Genomic DNA, 15034 nt, shown 5'->3' with positions numbered 1-15034 from the left:
CGATCCCTGGTCCATGCGGTTTTGCTAGCGGACTGGGATGCCTGCCAACCCCCGTGTCTCCACAAAAGAATACAACATATCTGAGCTACATAGCATTACGTATGGTACAGGACACACACAACGTGTAACGGGCTGGGTGGTGGAACCAGTGTGCCAAAGCCCAAGTAAAACCTGGAGGGGTGGGACTAGGAGCCTCACCCAATCTGACCATGGACACGCAGCAGCTAACGACACCACAGTCCATGGAGACACAATGGAGTTGATCCAGGTGCTACTCCAGATCTTGGGTAGATGGCAGCTGACCCCTAGGTGTGGATAGCTGGAATGGCCCAGGGAAATGTTCAACAGATGCAGACAGGTGGAGAAGATGACAGGAACCGCAGGTGCAGACAGGACAGTCTAACAAATAGATGAGCACTGACGGTGCAGCTGGTTTGGCTGCCGTTGAGGTTAGCACTGGCGTGTGCAGCTGGCTCTGCTGCCATTGAGATGAGCACTGTAGGGTGCAGCTGGCTCTACTGCTGTTGATGTGAGCACAGGCGGGTGCAGCTGACTCTGTTGCCTTTGAGGTGAGCACTGGCGGGTGCAGCTGACTCTGTTGCCTTTGAGGTGAGCACTGGCGGGTGCATCTGGCTCTGCTGCCGTTGAGGTGAGCACTGGTGGGTGCAGCAGACTCGAATACAAGTGCAGGGACCTGAGAACTGACAAGCATGTTAGGAACAAACGCACAAGATTGCACAGGTACCTCCATGTTGGAGGAGGCAGTTTAACCCCTTAGTGACAGAGCCATTTTTGTACTTAATGACCAAGCCAATTTTTACAGTTCTGACCACTGTCACTTTATGATGTTATAGCTCTGGAACGCTTCAACGTATCCCACTGATTCTGAGATTGTTTTTTCGTGACATATTGTACTTCATGTTAGTGGTAAAATTTCTTCAATATAACTTGCGCTTATTTATGAAAAAATGGAAATTTGGCAAAAATATAGAAAATTTTGCAATTTTCAAACTTTGGATTTTTGTACCCTTAAATCAGAGAATGGTGTCACACAAAATAGCATATAAATAACATTTACCACATGTCTCCTTTACATCAGCACAATTTTGGAAGTGTAATTTTTTTTGTTAGGACGTTCTCTATGGGTTAAAAGTTGACCAGCGATTTCTTATTTTTCAACAAAATTTACAAAACCATTTCATTTTTTTTTAGGGACCAACTCACATTTGAAATGAGTTTGGGGGATCAATATAACAGGAAATACCCCAATGTGACACCATTCTAAAAACTGCACCCCTCATGGTGCACAAAACCACATTCCAGAAGTTTATTAACCCTTCAGGTGATTCACAAGAACTAAAGCAATGTTGAAGAAAAAAAATGATTATTTAACTTTTTTCACAAAAAATTTACTCTGGATCTAATTTTTTTTATTTTCACAAGGGTATCAGGAGAAAATGGACCTCAAAATTTGTTGTGCAATGTCTTCTGAGTATGCCGATACCCCATATGTAGGGAAAAGCCACTGTTTGGGCGCATGGCAGGGCTCAGAAGGGCGGGAACCCCATTTGACTTTTTGAACGCAAAATTGCCTGGTATCAATGGTGGATGCCATGTCGAGTTTGGAGACCCCCTGATGTACCTAAACAGTGGAAACCCCCCAATTATAACTACAACCCTAACCCCAACACACCCCTAACCCTAATCCCAACCCTAACCACAACCCTAACCCCAACACACCCCTAACCCTAATCCCAACCCTAACCATAACCCTAACCACAAACCTAACCCTAACACACCCCTAACCCTAATCCCAACCCTAACCATAATCCCAACCCTAGCCCCAACCCTAACCCTAACTTTAGCCCCAACCCTAACCCTAACTTTAGCCCCAACCCTAACCCTAACTTTAGCCCAACTCACTTTAGCACAACTCTACGGAGGTACCGGGGGAGATCGGGGACCCTATTTCTCTCTCCTCTGATGTGCGATCACATCAGAGAAAAGAAAAATTAAATGGAAAATCTGACTTTTTTTTAGGTCATTGTTATACCATTAATAACAGCGATCGCAACAGCGGGGTAGGTAAATACTAACCCGAATTATGTTCTCTGGGGTCTCAGCCACCCCGAGACTCCGGAGAAATTCTGACTCTGGGGGGCACTATACCCTTATTCTTCAGTGCCATTAAAAAGCGGCACTGTGGTTTAAGTACCCTTAACTGCCATCGTTAAAAGGCGTATCGGCGATCGTTAAGGTGTTAAATAGAGAGCTCCAACCATTAGCTGGGGACACTTTAGAGGAACATGTATGGCCCCTTTAAGAAAGAGGAAGGGTGCGCACACTCTAAGCACAATGCTTGGAGACCTGCTAGGAGTGCAAGGACTCCGGGCGGCAGCAGACTCGGAAGGGGAAGGACGGGATCCCTGGTGGTAAGTACGCTGATGTCTCTGCAGGGAGAGAGGGACAGCAGGCAGAGATGCGGCGCTACACAATGAGATGACTATAAAGGCAGAAGAGGCTATGCAATAAAACATCATGAAGAACACAGCATCTATATCCGACAATATGGGGAGCACTAGCAAGGGGACACAAGAACTCAGCGACTGTACTATGTTGAGGGAAGCAACTGTAACACCCCAGGTTCCTGGTTGTTACAGTGGCATTGCTTTCATCACGGGGAGAGTGATGTCACACTTGGAAGCGAGGAGGGATCCCTTTTATCAGGTATTCACATACATGCAACACAGTTCTGACTCCAGGCCAGAAGGGGGAGCTCTAAACCTGGTTTCAGGGGAGCTTCCCTGTATATAAATATATATTTTGGTCTGGGGGAGGAGTTAGACCAGGGGTGGGCAATTAATTTTGCCATGGGGCCGCATGAGAAATTGGGATGGTTTTAGAGGGCCGGACTAATATAATTACCATATTTTTCGGACTATAAGACGCACCGGACCATAAGGCGCACCCTAAATTTGGGGTAAAAATTGCAGAAAAAAAGATTTTTTATAAGATGGGGGTCCGTCTTATTGTCCGAATTTACAGTATCTTACCTGAGGGCTGGCGGTGGCAGAGCAGGGTCACAGGAGGCATGGTGTCGGCAGAGGTGGGGTGATGCGGTGTGGCGTGCACCTGAGCAGGGTCCCTTCCTGCTTAGGTAGGCGACACCACGGCCTGGTGTCCATGGGGGGGTTGCAGCAGTGGTGTGGCGACGGCAGAGGTGCGGTATGGCGTGCGCAGGGTCCCTTCCACCGGTGAGGTGACGCAGCAGCCCGAAATGCAATGTGAGAAGCAGAGCCTGGTTGAATATCGGTGGCAGCGGCCATCTTCCCGAGGCCGTGCGTGCGCAGATGGAGTGCCCTGCTTCATGGGGCTTCAGGAAAAAGCCGCGGGAGGCCGCGCGTGCACAGATGGAGATCGCGGCGGCCATTTTCCTGAAGCCGAGATCTAAATCTGCAAACTCGGCTTCATGAAAATGGCCGCCGCGATCTCCATCTGCGCACGTGCGGCCTCCCACGGCCATTTTCCTGAAGCCCCGTGAAGCAGAGGACTCCATCTGCGCATGCGTGGCCTCGGGAAGATTGCCGCCACCACCGATAAACCGGTGATCAACCCGGCTCTGCTGCTCACATTGCACGTGACGTACAGGGCCGATGCAGAGCTCAGCCTCTTGTGACTGGTGTCATAATGCTGCCTCCGGTCACAAGAATGATTGACACAGCCGGGAGCCAATGGCTCCCGATGCTGTGTCAATCACATCCTGACCCTGGACTCTGGAGGAACTGTATGCAATGCAAGCGCATACAGTTCCAACAGCGTGTGGATGAGCTCGGGGCCTTCACTCCAGCCACCAGCGGTCCTCCTCAGAAGCGTCTGGCGAATGGCCAAGCGGTGCTGGGGGCGGCTGTCATAAGTGACAGCTAGCTGGTGGGCCGTTTAAAATCATCAGGTGGGCCGGATGCAGCCCGCGGGACACATCTTGCCCAGGTCTGAGTTAGACAGTCTGTCAGAGGAACAGAACGGAAAGGAAGCAAATGGTGAGAATCTGAGAAAGAGGGGGCCGTGCAGCCACAAGGGGTGCTGCAGCTCCTAGAAGGAACGAGAACAGGACAGTTTGTAGAGACAGTGAAGGAGGAAAGAAGCACGGGAGAGTTGAGAGCTGGGGGTCAGCTGCGACTGGGCTACCTCCCTGCTGAGCGCAGATACCGGTAGCCGGAAGACCGAGGTTGTGAAGTACTCTACGTCTCACAGCAGAAACTGGCCGGACGGCTGGATTGCAAGTCACCTGTCTACCCTTACACCTGAAGACACAGTGGCACAGAGAGCCCGGGTTGTGATAGAGATTCTGTAAAAAGGCTCGAGCCCCCTGTCATACGGGTTAGTATCCTACCTGCAAGGAGGACAGAGAGAAAACGTGAAGACCTTGTGAGAGGCCTAAGGCAGCAAGGGACTACACCACAGCGCTAGAGGGAACGCGTTCAACTCCACCTAGCAAGGGGGATTTCCAAATCGCTTCCAATCCGGCCGGACCACATATGCACCTGTGATCTGGTACCCTGGACTGTGGCTGCCTGAATTCGACAGTAAAAAGGAAAACAGACTGCAATCCTGTGTCCTCTGTTTCTTGCTACACCATCTGCCATCTTTAGCTATACACCGGGAGCCCTGGGGATCCAGCTTCACCTGTTGGAAGCCATACCATCCCTGCTGCCACAACATCACCCCAGAGGATCCCTTTAAGCAGCGTCGGTCATCCCTGACCGAATACCACAGGTGGCGTCATGAACAAACTTTATCCAAACTGCTTTAAAAACCGTTCCTTTTACTTGGGCGCCCAGGGCCATGGACCGGGTCTCCGCCGCCATGACACATCCCTTTAAGCACCGGACCCAGTACCGAGTACCCCATGGCCCTGGCGGGCGTTCCACAACCAGAAGTGCTGAAAATCTAGAGAGAGACAATCAGCATGTCAGCTTTCAAGGGGCCAAGGTGGCTGCTGAAGAAAGAAGGGGCAAAGCTAGTGTAGAGGCTGATGGCAAACTACAGTAGCTCTAATGAGCAAAAGTTAACACTAATTAATGAAGTAGAAATAAAACAGATTGCAATGAGAGAACATGTCAACAGGTGGCGCAGTTGGCTAAGTTACCACAAGATACTAAATTCAGTGATGTTACAAAGACATCACTAAAACTGGTTCTATGTTCTATGCACTTCTGTGAAGGCATGATAGTGACATGCTTTGTAAATACTGCAATAGCTCAGAAACCAGCAAATCCTTGCTGCGCACAGTGCTTTAATATTTCTCCATATAATGAGCCCCATATATTACTCCATACAGTATAATGGGCCCCATATAGTGCTCCATAAAGTGTAATGTGCTCCATATATTGCTTCATATGGTATAATGGGCCCCACTTAGTGCTCCATACAGTATAATAGGCCCCAGGGCCAGCATTCTTGCGTGCCTCCAACTCTCCTCTCAGCAAGGACACCGACTTACTCACCACCCCAGCCATATCACCTGCCTCTGCTCCCACTCCCCAAGGTCTGCTTTAGCCTGGCAGCATGCTAAGGGCATGCACGCTCCCTGTATCTTAAAGAGACAGCGCGCACTATCCTAGTGTCCCCGGCCAATATCTGGGAGACACTTGCTACTTAAAGCACCTCCATCTGTTGGGTGGTGCCTGAGCAACGTTTGTGCAGTTAGTTAATACTTGACTTCCTGCTGTTAGGTCCCTTTGTCCACTCTGTGTGATCCTGGTTCTATCCTGTGTCCTGCCTCCATACCTGACCTGTCTTCTTTTCTGAAGATGCATAGTCTGAACCCATACCAGTGGCTGTCCTGTCTGCTATTCAGAAGACTCACAGTCTATACCAACACCAGCGGCTGTCCTGTCTGCTATCCAGAGGCCGGACAGTCTGAACCCATACCAGTGGCCGTCCTGTCCTGCCTGGGACACACAATCCGAACCAGCATCCCTTGGGGTCAGCTGCCACTGCTCTGGATGCTGTCCTGCAGTGGTACTTGGGAGCTACCTGCCACTCTCTCCCATCATTGTTTTCAACTGTATTGGCATGCAAGGATCCAGGTGTGATGGTGGGATATGGTATGTTGGTATCATTTTGTTTGTATTAATATTTTTTTTCTGATGTTCATGGTGTTCTCTTGTAGGATGAGTTGTAATTTGCTAATTGATGAATGGCTGTTGTTGCCATCTGATATCAGCCCTCCATAGTACTGTATTGTTATCTTTCCACAGGATCAGTGAATAATGCTGTTTGCTAATATGCTAATGACATATTAAACTAGCTTGTTGAAACAATGAGTCCCTGAGACCTTCCCCCCTGACATGTGAATGAGGGGGACTTTTAAAATATCAGGGAGGTGAGACAGGAGTGCATATCCTGTGTGGAACTATGATGTGAATGAACATAGCACCTCAGAGAGAAAGAGAGAGACTATGTTATCCGCTATCTGCTGGATTGTTGGACTCTCATCTCCCAGGGCTTTTATCCTGTTACTGAACTGCATTCGGGTTCTGGACTATCTTATCCTTTGTGTGGTGGATTGTATGTCGACCTTTCGTATTTTTGCCTAAATAAAGGTCTTAGAATTGTTCACTATTCTCTTGCTCTGTTGCTGGGGTGATACTAGAGAAGGGCCCTCTGATTCATAGGGCCCATAGTTGTCATGTGGTCTTCCGCCATTGGCGGTGTCATGAAACGGGGTTGTTAGGTTGCCCCGCCTCTTTTCTGGAGGGGATTTATCTATATCCCACTTCCCAGTTCCGGTTTGGAACTTGCAGCTCTCTGGCGCCCCCCTTACCTTCAGGTCAGACAGGGAACTTCACCTAGGATAATTTGTCACCAGAAAGGCTGCCTGCTATGTACTGGCTATTGGTCACACTGCAGCGAGGGTGATATAACTACTCCTACTCAGGCAGGAACAATAATTATCAATACCGTCTGTCGCTGACAGTTTTCCCAAAGGCTCAAGACACTTCCGCTGCCACCAGCTCCTTTTTCTTAATTAATAACGGGTCAGGAGCCAACCCAAATAGTAGCGTAATTTACTTCAGACGACGTGAAAGTACGTTATAGAGCAAGGAGAAAGGAAGCTAGTAATTTTATATATTTTACTTCAAAAGTAGGCAGTGTTTACAAAAGAATAAAAAATATATTATAAAAGGAGACAATTATCGTATCTACAGACAATTGCAAAATAAAAGAGATTAAAAGAAGAAAAGAAACTTACAGTTCTCTCATATCATGGTTGACCATGCGGCTGGGGGAGGGGTGACATCAAAATGCATCACAGAGCGTCTCTCAGCTAGCTTCCTGGACAAAGACTAGTGCAAAATGAGGTCTCCCTGTCTTATACCTGTGCCCAAAATCAAGGCACTCCCCTTGTGGTGACCTCACTAGGTGGCTGAATACTACCCTTTCTGAAAGATATGAAAAACCATCTCTAAACATATCTCGGCGTATGAACCTCGTTGAAGGACAACACCATTATCATTATGCTCAGCGTGACATAGGGGTTCATTTAAGTATAAACACAAAGTGGATACATGACCTGCTTACAGAGAAATCCGTTCCTTGAATTTTCGGGAGGGTGGGATGAGGGGTTTAGAATTACACAGAGCTGACAGGCAAAGTGAGAAGAATCTTCTAGGCAGAGTGAAGGGGGGGGGGGGTGTCAGAAAGCCCACAGAGTGTGTCTGGGCCGAATGTCACTTACAAAGGCAGGGAGATGCAGCAGTTCTGAATGTGTGTGTATGCATATTCATTACAGACGGTATGCTACTGATCAAGACATGTTAAGTGCTGGTTTCCCTGACAGCGAGTTGCCCCCCCATTTGTCCAGGGCTCCGACACTTGCCGGGTTCACTGGGTGGTGACGTTGGCCCTGGTTGCAAACACCTAATACCTGTGAACTCCTCAAGTCATGATGTTAGATCGTCAATATGTGATCACTTTTTGCCAATCACAGGGATCAGTGGGGATGTCAAAGCAAACAGCACAAAATAGTCAGGGCCAGTGATTGCCTGCATCAGTCATGTGTTGTAGTTGGGACATCATTGCTGCAGTCCTTGCAGAGCAAATGAGGACAATGATAGAGTGATGAGAGCACAGCTACTCCACATGTGACCGTCACAGCCAATCACATGTCTAAACTGTCTACATTGACACGCTAGTTCCATACCTTAGCCCATTGACCCATGTCATCTACATCACTTCTTCTACCTCCGTTGACTAAGGTCAGGAAAGCAGTACCTATAATAAGCCCATAATGTTGGTGACCATGTTATTATACCCCATAGAGTGTTGTCATTCTGAGAAGATGGCCTCAGTGGCCAACTCTCTTTGGCTTCATGTTACATTCCTGAGGATCACCATTATTTGTTGAGATGCATCACATGCTCCAATATGTGCACAGACACAATGTAGCACATAACACAGCATACAAGACTTTCTTCAGCATAATATAGCTCATATAGCACTATATGACTCAGAAAAGGACAGTACACTTTCTTCTCTGACAAGAAGCATTTAACCCTAATTTTCCCGTTACTCAGAGTTTACGCCACAGCTTCTGGCTCATGCCACACGCTGTATCAGTGACACAGCCAAGTGTTTCCTGCACACCTGACCAGTGTCACACTACTTCTGATGTCTTTACGTCATCTGTTTATGTTTCTTTAGCCGCAATGATTTTGCTCTATCGATGACCTCCACCTAACAGATGCTGATATATGCACCACTGAATGACAATCTGAATAGGAGAGTTTGGGGAGTGTTTGTTACTTGCTGTGGATACCATCAGTTTTCCATGTTTAACAATCATTTGCCTTTACTATGTCATGCAGGGTTTCATGAAAAGGACAATGTTCCCTACTGCTCATATGATTATTACCATCTCTTTGGAACGGTTTGTGTCGGTTGTTCTGAACCGGTGAAGGAAAGTTACATATCAGCTTTAAATGGATTATGGCATCCTCAGTGTTTTGTGTGCCATGTGAGTATGCCAGAATGGATATAGTAACGAATTTGTCTGATTTGCCCATAAAAACTGCAGCAACAGTTTGTGCAATTAATACTTTACAAGTTCCAATGTGCAGTGTGCCAGTGGGTCACTGCCTGCTGGATTCATGACAGTAAGTGCAAACAAATTGATTCAGCATTCACTCAGTATCCTCAACAATTTAGATTACATATAAGATGTTTCCAAATCCGTTAACCACGTTCTAGCTTCCGAGATCAGACGAGACTGGCTGCACGACCCTGGAAACACCCATCCTTGTCTCATCTAGGAAACTAAGACGTAGTTGACTCTACTTTGTTTTCTTCTTATACAGCTCTGGCAAAAATGAAGAGACCACTGCAAAATTTACAGTTTATCTGCTTTTTCTCTTTATAGGTATATTTTTAAGTAAAATGTAAATTGTTCTTTTATTCTATAAACTACTGACAACATGTCTCCGAAGTTCCAGGCAATACAGTTTGCATTTATTTTCTGAAAATGAGAAATGGTCAATATAACAGAAAAATGCATTGCTTGCAGACCTCAATTAATGCAAAAAAAAACAAAACAAGTTCATAATCATTTAGAAACAACAATACTAATGTTTTAACTTAGGAAGAGTTCAGAAATCAATATTTTGTGGAATGACCATGATTTTTAATCACAGCTTTCCTGCGTCTTGGCAGCTTTCCTCCAGTCTTTCACGCTGCTTTTGGGTGACCTTATGTCACTCCTGGTACAAAAATTAAAGCATTTCTTCTTTATTTGATGGCTTGTGACTATCCATCTTTATCTTGATTACATTCCAGAGGTTTTCAGTGGGGTTCAGGTCTGGAGATTGGGTTGGTCATGACAGGAATTTGATGTGGTGGTCCTCCATCCACACCTTTATTGACCTAGCTGTGTGGCATGGCATATTGTCCTGCTGGAAAAAAACAGTCCTCAGAGTTGGGGTACATTGCCTGAGCAGAAGGAATCAACTATTTTTCCTGGATAACGTTTTTATGCGGCTTGATTCATACGTCCTTCGCAAAGGTTAACCTGCCCAGCATCCCCGGATCATCACCGATCCTCCACCAAATTTCACAGCGGGTGCAAACTTGGTACAGTAGCTAACACGGTACCAAGATATATATCTTTCCTATATCACAGTGGGTGCAAGACAGTGTGGCTTGTACGCCTCTCCAGGTCTCTGTCTAACCATTAGCCAACCAGGTGTTGGGCAAAGCTGAAAATTAGACTCATCAGAGAACATTACCTTACTGCAGTCCTCTATGATCCAATCTTTATGGTTTTTGGCAAACTTCAGCCTGGCTCTCCTTTGCTTCTCGTTGATGAAAGGCTATTTCTAGCTTTACATGACTTGAGTCCTGCCTCTAGGATCCTGGTATGAACTGTTCTTGCTGTGCACCTCACCCCAGCTGCCATTCCTTTTGTAGGTCACTTGATGTCATCCTGCGGTTGCTGAGTGACATTCGAATAAAGTGACGGTCAACCCTGGTCAGTGGAGAGTCGTTTTTGCCCTCCGCCAGTCTGTAGCCTTGTTGTCCACAATGTCTGCTTCTTGACCTTGTTGTAATGGACTGCCGACTTAGAAATATTAAAGGCAATCTGTCAACCCCCTGGGCGTTTGTAACTAAAAGAGCCACTTTGTGCAGCACTAATTCTGCATTCTGACAAGGTGGCTCTTTTAGTTCTTGTTCCTGGCACTGCTGAAATAATCGTTTTTGAAATTTGTCCCTCATACCTTGAAATCGTCCCGGGGGCAGGTCTTTCCCCCTAACACAGACGCAACACAGCTGTTACTCATGGCCTCTGCGAGCCGGGCGTCGCCTCCTCTTCCTTCATTAGCGTTCCCGGCGCCTGCGCTGTAAGTTCGAAGGGCAGCGCAACTGCGCATGCCCGAAAAAAAAATAACAGCGCAGGCACCGGGAACGCTAAGGAAGGAAGAGGAGGCGGCGCCCAGCGCGCAGAGGCCACGATGATGGCTGTGGTGCGTCTGTGTTAGGGAGGAAAGAGCATTAGTGCTGCACAAGGTGGCTCTTTTAGTTACAAACGCCTGGGGGGTGAGAGGTTCCTTTTAAGGATGGAGGTAACATAACGCTCACCGTGTCCCTCTGCTGGTAAAGCCAGAATTGAGCCCTTCTTTTCCTCACTCAAGACTTTTCAACTCCTTTGGCATGGTTAAAAGTTATTTTTTCTTTGCTATTACTCTTGGGATGTTACTAGCACTTGTTTTACCATCCATCCAGCTTGTCCTATTGCAAGAGGATTGTGAACACCACAGCAGGTTTTTTTTATACTTGTTTTATACTGGTTCAGGTGATCACCTAATCAGAAGCACATTAAGTAGAATGAGGTGTCCTCTGTTTGGAATTCAACTGACACGGGAATGGAATGGCTGTCAGACATGTGGAGGAGCTGATTTTTAGAAAACTGTGCAGTGGTCTCTTAATTTTTGCTATAGCTGTATATGTAATCCATACCATTGAAGATATTAAGGAGTGAGTAGCACTTCAACTATTCTGGTATTACATTGGGAAGTTAACAAGAGCATGTACACCACAGATATGTTTGGAAGAATCCCCATAAGGTTTATATTATTAAATTTGTTATCATTATTATGTATTTGTTATTATTATTATTATTATTATTATTATTATTATATTTGCTGATGACACAAAGCTAGGAGGGATAGCTAATAGTAGAGAAGAGAGAGAGGATTCAAAAAGATATAAATAAACTGGAGCAGTGGGCAGCAACTAACAGAATGGTTTCTCACAGGGAGAAATGCAAAGTACTACATATGGGCAATAAAAATGAAAAAAGCATATACAGAATGGGAGGAATAGAACTAAGCAACAACACATGTGAAAAAAACTTGGGTATACTAATAGATCCTAAACTGACCATGAGTCAACAGTGTGATGCAGCAGCAAAATAGGCAAATATAATTCTGGGATGTATTAACAGAAGCATAGAGTCTAGATCACGTGAAGTCATTATTGCCCTCTACTCACTCCTCTTTGGTCAGGCCTCATCTGGAATACTGTGTCTAGTTCTGGGCTCCACATTTTAAAAAAGACATCAACAAACTGGAGCAAGTTCAGAGAACAGCGACCAGAATGGTGACCGGTCTGCAAACCATGTCCTATGAGGAACGGTTACAGGATTTGGGAATGTTTAGCTTGCAAAAAAGACTTAGAGGAGACTTAATAGCTGTCTACAAATATCTCAAGGGCTGTCACATTGTAGAAGGATCATCTTTATTCTCATTTGCACAAGGAAAGACTAGAAGCAATGGGATGAAACTGAATAGGAAGAGATACAGATTAGATATTAGAAAAATCTTTTTGACAGAGTGGTCAGTGAGTGGAACAGGCGGCCACGAGAGGTGGTGAGTTCTTCAATGGAAGTATTCACACAGAGGCTGGGCAGACATCTGTCTGAGATGATTTAGTGAATCCTGCTTTGAGCAGGGGGTTGGACCAGATGACCCAGGAGGTCCCTTCCAACTCTACCATTCTATGATTCTAAGTAATTCCCTATTTGGTTTCTCTGCAGGATCGTGTGCAGCACAACATACGACTTTTGTATTTTTGATCTGCACAGAAAATACATTTTGATGATTTTATTTTCATCTGATTTCATTAAGCGCCTGAGAGTTGTTATTGGCCACTTCATGAGCCGACTCCAGTTCGTGTGATTTAGGCAGATGCTAATGCGAGAAAAACAATCCTGGCTTGCATTTCTCATGTGTTCGTTTAATTGTTAAGTCTCATCAGGGAACCTAGCTTTTCTCTTTCTTAAACATACTGTACTCCATTGTCTTGCTTTTATGTTATAGGTCTGCCACAGCCCATTTGTGAATGGAAGTTTTTTTGAAAATGATGGACTTCCGCTGTGTGAGACTCATTACCACTCTTGTCGGGGCTCTCTCTGTGCTGGGTGTGATCAGCCCATCACTGGCAGATGTGTGACTGCAATGGGACGCAAGTTTCATCCTCAGCATTTGAGTTGTACTTTTTGCCTACGGCAACTCAACAAAGGCACCTTCCGAGAACAAGAAGGCAAACCATATTGTCAGGCTTGCTTTGCCCGCTTGTATGGATAAGAATTTATGATGTAAATTATGGTGTATTTGTGTATCTGTGAATGGTTATATATCAAGTCTGTAATAAAGATTGCACTTACGGTAATGAAGAAGTTAGTATTGGTCTCCGTATTTGTTTAACCTTCTGTCAAATAACACTTTTTCCAGTTTTCACCAGTTTTAAAAAAAGCATGAAAATGTATATCTATAGAGAACTGTCATGCAAAGAAACTTTCACTGATTCACACTTATTTTTCCTGTAATACCGCACAAAAATTGAATAAATTGTCTTCAATTGGAAATTCTGTGAAGCTTGTGATGTTGAAAAAGTTTGTATGGTTGTGTGAAATTTTTACATTTCTATTTTTTTAAATTATATTTACTTTAATTGAAAACTGTATTTCCTAGAAAAGATATGTTGTTTTAGTTATTTGCATAAATAGGATATTTATTTAGAGTAAAATTAACAATTAAAAAGGGTTATCTAATGACTAGACATGTGGAGACTCTTATGAATATGAGAGGGACCTGACCGGTTGGAAAAGGCTACAGTTTTTAATAAAAATTGTGGCTCACAGCCATTGGTCTTCTACGCATGCTGAAAGAAAAGAATGTGGTATAGAAAACAGCATCTTATAGAACATTATAAGGGGTGGTCACACAACATAGTGTTTTTGCTGTGTATTTTATGCAGCGTAATTGGTGCGTAAAATATGCAGCATTTTATTGTACCAGGATAATCAGTGAGATTTCACGCTGCATTTTTTCCTTGCATATTTTGAACACTGATTCTAAATTATACTATACGACACACTTTATTGATTGTGAGGGAAATTACAGTATCACAGCAGCAGAACAAAGACATGATGTCAGGATTCTAACCTAGCAGCTCCTGGGCACCAGTCGGCAGCTCTTCCTTCTGAGCTATTCAGCTCCCTGGACAGTTCCGTGTTTATCCAAATACTTAAAGGGCCACTGTCACCCCCTCCAGCCGTTCTAAACTAAAAGAGCCACCTTGTGCAGCAGTAATGCTGCAGTCTAACAAGGTGGCTCTTTTAGTTTTTGATTCAGTTATTACCTCAATAAAGCGTTTTAAAAATTGGCCACAAATACCAGATTTTGTACCGGGAGGCAGTCCGATTCGTCCTCTATGAATCTCCCAACTGCCGTCACTCTTCTCTTCAGGGGCGATGGTCGCCACCCCCTGAGCGCTGTTTCTTCTTAAATCCGGCGCCTGCGCTGTGCGTGCCTGCCTGGGGCCTGCGCAGTCTTCATTGTCAGTCACAGCTCAGATGCAGGGTGCCTGACTGCGCCTGTGCGGGCAGTGCGGCCACCCTGTTGCTGAATCCCCGCCCCGCACTGTGTTATTCATTATGCACAGTGCGGGGCTGGGGTTCCTGGGCATGCGCACTGCGCTGTTTAGACGCTCCCCAGCTCAGACGCTCCCCTGTTATGATCCCAATGGCAGAGGATCTCAGAGATTTCAGCAAAGTCTGCAAAACATAAATACCAGCTCATAGGGAAGTGGTAACTAGGCTGACCATATATATCTGATCCTAGCACAACCAACTAACAGTAGCCGGGAACGTACCTACGTTGATCCTAGATGTCTCGCGCCAGCCGGAGAACTAACTAACCCTGTCAGGGAAAATAAGACCTCTCTTGCCTCAAGAAGAAAGACCCCAAAGTTATAGTACAAGCCCCCAACAAATAATAACGGTGAGGTAAGAAGAAAAGACAAACGTAAGAATGAACTAGATTTTAGCAAAGAGAGGCCCACTGACTAATAGCAGAAGATAGTAAGATGACTTATACGGTCAGCAAAAAACCCTGCAAAATATCCACGCTGAATATCCAAGAACCCCCGAACCGACTAACGGTGAGGGGGGAGAATATCAGCCCCCTAGAGCTTCCAG

The 15034-nt window shown here is 45.5% G+C and overlaps 1 protein-coding gene across 2 annotated transcripts in view; it reads left to right on the top strand.

The window, feature by feature from the left end:
* Positions 1-13420, top strand: part of TGFB1I1 (transforming growth factor beta 1 induced transcript 1) — a 233928-nt gene extending 220508 nt beyond the window's left edge. For both annotated transcript variants that reach the window (XM_077273569.1, XM_077273570.1), the window contains exons 11-12: positions 8871-9019; positions 12873-13420. In XM_077273569.1, coding sequence (XP_077129684.1) covers positions 8871-9019; positions 12873-13139 — 416 coding nt within the window. In that variant the 3' untranslated portion in view covers positions 13140-13420. The remainder of the gene's footprint in view (positions 1-8870; positions 9020-12872) is intronic.
* Positions 13421-15034: the final 1614 nt, after the last annotated feature.

The sequence above is a fragment of the Ranitomeya variabilis genome, chromosome 7 (genome assembly GCF_051348905.1).
Source record: "Ranitomeya variabilis isolate aRanVar5 chromosome 7, aRanVar5.hap1, whole genome shotgun sequence".
NCBI classification, from domain to species: domain Eukaryota; kingdom Metazoa; phylum Chordata; class Amphibia; order Anura; family Dendrobatidae; genus Ranitomeya; species Ranitomeya variabilis.
Note: the sequence above shows the minus strand (reverse complement) of the source record. Positions and strands in the feature narration are given on the sequence as shown.